General features: G+C 49.4%; 1 protein-coding gene across 1 annotated transcript in view; it reads left to right on the top strand.

Moving 5' to 3' along the window:
* The window catches only part of ADAMTS7 (ADAM metallopeptidase with thrombospondin type 1 motif 7), a 59,794-nt gene that overhangs the window by 1,144 nt on the left and 48,976 nt on the right, over positions 1-9,674 (top strand). Inside the window, exon 2 of the mRNA XM_084868986.1 lies at positions 8,381-8,763. Coding sequence (XP_084725112.1) covers positions 8,381-8,763 — 383 coding nt within the window. The remainder of the gene's footprint in view (positions 1-8,380; positions 8,764-9,674) is intronic.

Raw genomic sequence — 9,674 nt, 5'->3', positions numbered from 1 at the left:
GGCTGGGGGGCTGCCCCTGTGCCTGAACTTGAACTTGGGTCCCTGGCAGATGCATGAAGAATGGGGGGCGGGGGAGCTGAAACCGGTGTTGCTCAGTGGATAGAGCGTCGGCCTGCGGACTGAGGGGTCCCGGGTTCGATTCCGGTCAAGGGCATGGGCCTTGGTTGCGGGCACATCCCCAGTGGGGGGCGTGCAGGAGGCAGCTGGTCGATATTTCTCTCCCATCGATGTTTCTAGCTCTCTATCCCTCTCCCTTCCTCTCTGTGGAAAATCAATAAAATATATATTTTTTTTAAAATGGGGGGAGGGCGTCCCCTGGGATCAGAGCCTCCGCCACTCCCGCTGCAGGCCCGACCCCCCTCCAGGCGTGTGGCCACCCCCCTCCTGCCTAGTGGGGGCCGGGACATCTGCCTCTGGGGTGCCCGGGGGGAGGAGGGGAGAAGGGACCGCGGAGTGACCGCCCGAGTGGCTGTTACTTTTTAAAAAAATATATATATTTCATTGATTTTTTACAGAGAGGAAAGGAGAGGGATAGAGTTAGAAACATCGATGAGAGAGAATCATCGACCAGCTGCCTCTTGCACACCCCCCACTGGGGATGTGCCCGCAACTAAGATACATGCCCTTGACCGGAATCGAACCCGGGACCTTTCAGTCCGAAGACCGTCGCTCTATCCCACATATGTCAAACACAAGGCCCGCGGGCCAAATCCAGCCCGCCAGGCCTTGCAATGTGGCCCGCACCGCGCTGTCATCACTGCACTCCGCTGTCAGTTTATGACATTGTCAGTTTATGATTGTTCAGTAAACCATTCGGCCCGCGATTTAGGCTGGATTTTAGATTTTAGCCCCTTCTCTGATTGAGTTCGACACCCCTACGGGTCTATCCACTGAGCCAAACTGGTTTCGGCTGGCTGTTACTTTTAATAACGGGCCAGGCAGGGCCAGGGAGATTAGAGAGTCCTTGGTGAGTCCTGCCCTGGAGCTGCCCTGTGAGCCTGGCAGACACCCTGTCCCCCCCGTTCCTCCTCTTCCTCGCCCGCTCCCCCATCCAGAGGGGATGGCCCGGTCTGGGATCCCACAGACAGGTGGCTGGGCCTCCCCGTCCGCTCACACTCAGGGGGCATGGAGCTGGGGAGACCCTGGCTGTGCCCTGGGAATGCCACTCAGCCTGGGCACAGGCACCCTGAGGGTGCCTCCTGGGCTCACGTTGTTTTTTTTTTTTTTTTTTTTTAAATAGATATATATTTTATTGATTGTTTACAGAGAGGAAAAGAGAGGGATGGAGAGCTAGAAACATCGATGAGAGAGAAACATCGACCAGCTGCCTCCTGCACACCCCCCCACTGGGGATGTGCCCGCAACCAAGGTCCATGCCCTTGACCGGAATCGAACCCTGGACCTTTCAGTCTGCGGGCCGAATCTCTATCCACTGAGCCACACCGGTTAGGGCTCACCTTTTGCTTTAGTGGTAGACCGACGCTCTACCACTGAGCTAGGGGGCGTGCAGGAGGCAGCTGGTTGATGTTTCTCTCTCGATGTTTCTAGCTCTTTATCCCTCCCTTCCTCTGTAAAAAATCAATAAAATATATTTGAAAAAATTAAAATTCATAATAAATAAAAGGCTAATATGCAAATAGTCCCCTGGACCAGGAGTTCGACCAGCAGGCAGGCCGGCCCACCGCCCATGTCCCCTCCTCCTGGCCAGGCTGGCCAGACCCCACCCAGGCACAAATTCATGCACCAGACCTCATATATATATATATATATGCCCATGCAAGAATTTCATGCACCGATAGGGTCCTAGGTCTGGCCAGCGATCAGAACCAATATGTGGGGTGACCGGCCAGGTGATTGGGGGGGCCCCTGCTGGCACCCACCTTGGCTGGCCTGGGGCCTGCAGGCTGGGGGCAGCTCCTGTGTTGAGCATCTGCCCCCTGGTGGTCAGTGCACATCATAGCAACTGGTTGTTCCACCAATCATCATTCAGCTGTTTGGTAAATTTGCATATTAGGCTTTTATTATATAGGATAAATAGATACACACACACACACACAAACACACACGCACGCACACTGAGCAGACAGATTGTTATGCGTTCAGAGATCATCCTCATCTGGCCACTCCTTGGATATGTTTATTGATTTCAGAGAGAAAGGGAGAGGGAGAGAGAGAGAAACACCCATGATGAGAGAACATCACGGATCGGCTGTCTCCTGGACACGCCCCCCACTGGGGACGGAGCCCGCAACCCTGGCATGTGCCCTCACCGGGAATCGAACCCGTGACCTCCGGGTTCAGATGTCAACGCTCGACCACAGAGGGAGCCACGCCGGCAGGGCCTGAGCCCTTTCCAGCTTTACTGTCTTCATCTCTTTTTAAAAAATATATATTTTATTGATTTTTTTACAGAAAGGGATAGAGAGTTAGAAACATCGATGAGATAAACATCCATCAGCTGCTTCCTGCACGCCCCCCACCGGGGATGTGCCCGCAACCAAGGTACATGCCCTTGCCCGGAATTGAACCTGGGCCCCTTCAGTCTGCAGGCCGACGCTCTATCCACTGAGTGACACCGGTTTCGGCCATATTAGCCTTTTATTCTATAGGATAGACACCGAGTGGCCAGATGATTGTGCGTTCAGAGATCATCCTCATCTGGCCACTCCGTGTATTTTAAAAAATAGTAAGAAAAGGCTTCGTATGAAGGAAGCCACGGGAGAGAGTCCAGGCCGGGCTGCCTCGGCTCTCGGGGAAGTCAGAAGGAAGGAGCTTTTGGGACAGGTTTAGGAGTTCGCGGGGGGCCAGCCGCCACTGCCCGTGGCTCCCCTGGTGGCCGGTCTCCTGGGGTCCCTCTGAGTCCAGGCGAGGCATGCTTGTGGGGGAGGGAGAGGGGAGAGGCCACGGTGGGGGCTGCTCTCCTGAGGGAGGGCACAGGCTGTCCTTGATCTTGAGGCTTTATCTCTTTATTTATTATTATTGATTTTTTTTTTACAGAGAGGAAGGGAGAGGGATAGTCAGAATCATCGATGAGAGAGAAACACCCATCAGCCGCCTCCTGCACGCTCCCCACTGGGGATGTGCCCACCACCAAGGTCCATGCCCTTGACCGGAATCGAACCTGGGACCCTTCAGTCCGCAGGCCGACGCTCTATCCACTGAGCCACACCAGTCAGGGCACAGGCCGGGGTTGCGAGCTGGATCCCCAGTAGGGGGCGTGCAAGAGGCAGCGAACCCATATTGGAGTCTCTTTCACGGCCCGCGTAGAAAGAGTTCCAATTCAGGGTTCAGGTTCTGGAGAAGGGCCGCACACAAATGAAAAGAGACTTGAAGAAATTCAATTTGGCGATTTGGGGGCCCAGGCGGTAGTCCAACTCTAGTGGGAGAACTACTCCTGCTCTGGCCCTGCCATCCCCTTTTATGGAGGCTTTGGGGAACACATCTTAAGCAACATAAACAGAAATTTACATGTAGCCCTTAGGCAGGAAATAACAGAAAATTTCACAGACAAGGTAGATTCTGCTTCAGCTAACAAAATCTCAACGAAAGGTTAGGGCAATTAAGGTTTTTGACCAGCCTTCCTGGCTTCCTGTCAATATCTCTTTTTCAGTGAAACTGATTTGGTTTCCAGCATCTCCCCCGTTTTCTTTCCTTAAAAAATTTCGCATATGCAGACTAGAAATAAACAGACAAACAAAAAAATGAAACAAGCAACAATGGCTATGCTGAGTCAAATGAAATCAGTCTGCAGTATGTTTCTTTCTGGGCCAACAGTTTTGAATCCCAGATTCAATGTCCAACAGTTTTTTGAGTCCAAATTTCAGTTTCCAAAAGTTTCAAGTCCAAATTTTAATGTCCAACAGTTCTGAGTCCATGTCAGCAATGGTGGAAAAATGGTGGCCATGCAGGTCCGACCTCTGGTTTGGTCCTGGACAACCTACAGCGACGCACATCTGCTGACTGCCAGTATGGCAAGGCGTCGTCAGCGTCTTCCATCTCTGGTCTGTTTTTCCTCCTGTCTTTATGGCTGGAGCAGTCCTGTCAATTCTTCTCTGTTGCAGGAATCCACATGGTCTTGGAGTTGTTTTCTGAAAATATACAAACATATCTCGACCAAAATTAATAAAGGAATCTTTTCTATAAATTTTACTTGGGATACTTTTAATTAATTTTTTTTTTTCAAACAATTTTTCTTTGACTTATTTTGATACTATGTGTGTTTTTCATGGCTGTCTTACTGTTATCATTACAAATGAAAATTGGTTTTCAAAAGAAAAAAATTTTTTCTAGATGTAATTTACTTACAGGACATTTTTTCTTACATGGTATTTTCCACTATCCCCCTTTTTTCTATTTAATTATTAGGAGGTTTTTTGAAAAAAAAATTTTATAATGCTGTTTTGATAACTTTTAAATTTTAGTTTTTTGTACAAAAACTATGACTGCTTTAGGGTTTATTGTATGTGAAATAATTTTACCATGAAATGGACTACCAATAGAAATTTTGGTTAATACTTTAGGAACAGCCTGTTGTACAATTAAATTTTCTTGAATATTAACTCATTTTATTTAGCCAATTTAAATTAATCTGAAAACTTGACTATTTTACTGTCAAATTTAATACTTTAACAACAATTTTAGTTTACTCTGTAAATATTAATGGAAAAGATTATATGCATCCTTGAGAAAGCCCTGAGCACTCGTAGATTTAGGCTGGATTTAGATGTAGGACAGTCGCCATCAGCCACTTCTCTGTTGCTCGGGTCTCAATAAGAGCTGTGCCAAGTCTCTTGTTTGTAGCTGGGTCTCAATCTGAGCTGGACCAAATCTGTTTGTTGCCTGGGTCCCAATCTGAGCTGGGTATGGGAAGTGTGAAGCAGCCATGGGGCAGGAGACATCCCTCAAAAGGGCGAGTGTTCAAGCCTCTGCAGCGTTGGGGGGGTGAGGATCTGTGCCCCACCTCTGTTGGCCCCCAGGTCCTCTCCTGATGGCCCTCTGCGGCTGTGCCTGTCTTAGGTTGTCCCTCTCTTGAGGAATCTTACCCGTCATTGGCTAACCAGCCATCCTCTGGGGCCAAGCAGGGTGATGTGAGGTTCAGTTCTGTCTCCTTGGTAGCCTATGCCTCTATGGCCTCTATGCCCAGCACCTGCCTTGGGATCCCCTCGCCTGCTGGCAGGGCCCCGGCATTGATCACATATCTTGGGGAACCCAGGTTTCTTCTCCAGGGAGGATCCAGCTCACCCCATTGTGTGAGAGACGATCCATGGTACCAGCCACCATGAGGTTTTAACCTCAGCATGAACTGAAAACTCAAGCAACAGCTGTGGGCAATTATTGTGACGAGAGGGTCCCTCTTTGCAAATAAGGCAAGAAAGGCCAATATAGAATGCTCAAGCGCCTTCCCAGTGAGGCTTTCCACACAGTGGAAGGGATTAAATCCTTTCATGTCCTTTTAAATTGCTGCCAAACATTCGAAAATTAGATTTTTAATTTTGTTTGGAATAATTGTACAATATGCTGTTGTAAAATATCAAAAATTATAAATGACATTGTAGAATAATACCATGCAAGGATATTCTTTGCTTTAATCCATGATAATTCAATTTCAAACTGGAAGAAATATTTAGTTACTTCATTTTGCCCATCTTAAGAGGCCAAAACCTTCATAACATTTAAAATATATCTTAATTTTTATTTGATAAGGCTTTCCATGCAATTTCAAGTATATTAAATCTGTTTTAAATCATTTAAGAAGAGAATAAATTTCTTGTATTTCTCCGGGCCCTTGGAGCTTTCCAAGAATCATCTCTGTTAAGGCCTTGAAATTTTAATATGGGAAAAGACCATCAAACAAATATCTATATATGATTTAAATATTATAATACATGTTATTATTATCTATTGTTATCTTAAGATATCAATTAGATTTAGAGTAGTTTTTGCATAGAAAATTTTTGGTTGAGATCACAGAATTAATACTCTTTTTTAATTAAACCAATAATAAGCATCTTATTTTGAATTCTTAATCATTAAAGAAAACCCATTTTAACTATATAATTTCTCCTCATTTAATTTCCACTTTGAACTTTTAAAGCTGGCAAGTCAAATATCTTTTGCATGTCCTAGATTAATAACACTTTACATTTCTAAGAAAATACAAGACATAGTCAATTAAGAGCTTCCATTCTGTCCTCTAGATTTTTTATGAGGCAACTTTAAACTTTTACTTTATTTTTATAATTAAGCAAACTTCCACAAAAATTTTGCCACAGGAGTTTGGAGGAAGTTTGTAGCCATTCAAATGCAAGTTACCACATTCCTTAGCTTACTGGGAGAGTGGTCTTCCTTATAGGATTGCCTGGTCTCTCCCTTCCCCCACATCAAGCTTACTTTGGGAGAAGTTTCAACAGATCTGGCCACACATTTTTTCATGCTTAAAAGATAAAGACAGGTCTTAAATTTTTTCTTTCTTTTTTGCTTTCTGAAGTAGTAACTATCACCCAATTTGGCCAAGATAACACCCAACTTGCAAGTTCTTTTATAACTTTTAAACAAAGCATTAAGTAATCTCATTTTCGGAGAGCAGATGGCTCTGCCCACTCCTGCCACCTTTGAATTTCTCTGCACCAGAGGCGGTTCCAATGGTGGAGTTTCATTTCTTATTACAGATTTTAAATTCCAAATACAAACTAAGACTTTAATTTGCACAATAAACCACATTCTTTAATCATACAAACCAAAATTCTATAATAAAGTTTACTTTATTTTTATAACCTAATTCTTCCCCATTAGCCTGGCTGAAAAAAGACGTTCCCACCCTGCTTACAGTTCGCGACGCTGCAGCTGGCCGTGGGCTTTGAGTGCGGTGAATTTCCCTCACCTTTTTCTGGTGAATTTTCCACACCTTTTCTCGGTGTATTTTTCCTCCTTCGCTCTAGGCGAAAAATACCTTCTCCTCCAGGAGCCCTGCTTTGAGCGCCAGATATTGGAGTCTCTTTCAGGGCCCGCGTAGAAAGAGTTCCAATTCAGGGTTCAGGTCCTGGAGAAGGGCCGCACACAAATGAAAAGAGACTTGAAGAAATTGAATTTGGCGATTTGGGGGGCCAGGCGGTAGTCCAACTCTAGTGGGAGAACTACTCCTGCTCTGGCCCTGCCATCCCCTTTTATGGAGGCTTTGGGGAACACATCTTAAGCAACATAAATAGAAACTTACATGTAGCCCTTAGGCAGGAAATAACAGAAACTTTCACAGACAAGGTAGATTCTGCTTCAGCTAACAAAATCTCAACGAAAGGTTAGGGCAATTAAGGTTTTTGACCAGCCTTCCTGGCTTCCTGTCAATATCTCTTTTTCAGTGAAACTGATTTGGTTTCCAGCAAACCCAGGATTCGCTGAGGGTTTTTAGACCCCAGGGCCCGGGACGTGCAGGGCCAGCCCTCTGGGTTCGCGCCAAGCTCTCCAGGTGCTGCCGAAGGGAAGCCGGATGGATGTGGAATTTCCCAGCTGCTCCGGTTCCAGCCCAGGACTTCCTGGCCCGGTTTCCTGGAGGGGCTGATTCAGTGCCTCCGGAGGCACGGAGGCACGGGGACAGAAATGTGTTTTGAAGGAGTTCTTCCCGCCGAAACCGAAGAGCGAGCGTCGGCCTGCGGACTGAAAGGTCCCTGGTTCCATTCCGGTCAAGGGCATGGACCTTGGCTGCGGGCACATCCCCAGTGGGGTGTGTGCAGGAGGCAGCTGATGGATGTTTTTCTCTCATGGATGTTTCTAACTCTCTATCCCTCTCTCTTCCTCTCTGTAAAAAATCAATAAAATATATATATATTAAAAAAAGAGAGAGAAAGACACCATGGATGGGCTGCCTCCTGCACGCCCCCCACTTGGGGATGGATCTAGCAACCTGGGCCTGTGCCCTGACGGGGAATCGAACCCTGACCTCCTGGATCAGGGGTCCTCAAACTTTTTAAAGTGGGGGCCAGATCACGGTCCCTCAGAGAGCTGGAGGGCTGGACTATATGAACTACTAATTCCTACTGTAACACCTCGGCTGCGCTCACTGCCCAGAAAACCTGGCGGGCCGGATCAGACTCCTCTGCGGGCCGCATGTGGCCCGCGGGCCGTAGTTTGAAGACCCCTGTAAGCTCCACCACGGAGCCACGCTGGCCTGGCTGGGCAGGGGAGGGCTTCAGGGACCCTTTGAGCAGCACAAGGCCAGGATCAGATGGGCCAGGATCGGACGGGTGCGAGGGGCAGAGAAGAAGCAGGAGATCTGTGCCCCAGTGCCCGCAGCTGGAGGCCCCCCGCTGGCTGCAGGGGGCACCCTGGGGAGGGGTCTCCGCCCTCCGGCCCCTGATCGCCCGGTTTCCCCCCCTCCCCCCCGCAGGGCCCAGCGGGGCGGCCCGCCCGGAGGAGGCAGCGGCGGCGCTGGACATCGTGCACCCGGTGCGCGTGGACGCGGGCGGCGCCTTCCTGTCCTTCGAGCTGTGGCCGCGCGCGCTGCGCAAACGGACCGCGGAGGCCGGGGCCGGGGCCGGCGTGGCCTTCGCCCACTACCAGCTGCGCCTCCGCGGCCAGGACCTGCGCCTGCACCTGGGCGCCGCCCCCGACCTGCTGGCGCCCGGCTTCGTGAGCGAGACCCGCCGGCCGGGCGGCCTGGGCGCCGCGCGCATCCGCCGGCCCGCGCCGCCCGCCTGCCTCCTGCAGGGCCGCGTGCAGGGCGCCGCGCGGGGGGGCGGCCCCGCGGCCATCAGCGCCTGCGACGGCCTGGTGAGTGCCCGCCTCTGTCTCCTGGGCCTCGGGGGTGGCGCCTGTTAAGTGGGAATAGACACGCAAGGAGGGGGGGGGGGGGGCCGGCCGGTGTGGCGCAATGGTTAGAGCGCCGGCCTCTGGACGGAAGGGTCCCCGGTTCGATTCCGGGCAAGGGCATGTGCCCTTGGTTGCTGGCACATCCCCGGTCGGGGATGTGCAAGAGGCAGCTGATCGATGTTTCTGAACTCTCTCTCCCTCTCCCATTCTCTCTGTAAAAAATAAATAATTATATTTAAAAAAAAAAAAAAAAAGAGAGAGAGAGAGAGAGAGAGAGAGAAAACGCAGGCCCTTCTGACCAGTGTTCTCAATGGTTAGAGCGCCAGCCTCTGGACTGAAGGGTCCCTGGTTCGATTCCAGGCAAGTTTGCGGGCACATCCCTAGTGGGTAGTGTGCAGGAGGCAGGTGATGGATGTTTCTAACTCTCTCTCCCTCTCCCTTCCTCTCTGTAAAAAATCAATAAAATATATTAAAAAGAGAGAGAGAGAGCGCGAAAACGCGGGCCCGTCTGGGGTTCTTCCCCAGGACCTGGGTTCCCAAACTTTGCCTGGAGCTGGAATCGCCCACAGGCCGTGTTCAGACAGGGGATCCCTTAGATGAGGTCCAAGTGGGTTCCCAAACTTACATTTTTATTTTTATTTATTTATTTTTAAATATATATTTTATTGACTTTTTTACAGAGAGGAAGGGAGAGGGATAGAGCGCTAGAAACATCGATGAGAGAGAAACATCGATCAGCTGCCTCCTGCACACCCCCCCACTGGGGATGTGCCCGCAATTAAGGTACGTGCCCTTGACTGGAATCGAACCTGGGACCCTTCAGTCCACAGGCCGACCCCTCTGTCCATTGAGCCACACCAGCCGGGGCCCCT

Source organism: Pipistrellus hanaki (assembly GCF_964339955.1).
Source record: "Pipistrellus hanaki genome assembly, chromosome: 21".
NCBI lineage: Eukaryota > Metazoa > Chordata > Mammalia > Chiroptera > Vespertilionidae > Pipistrellus > Pipistrellus hanaki.
The sequence above is the reverse complement of the archived record's forward strand: the minus strand, read 5'-3'. Positions and strand labels throughout refer to the sequence as shown.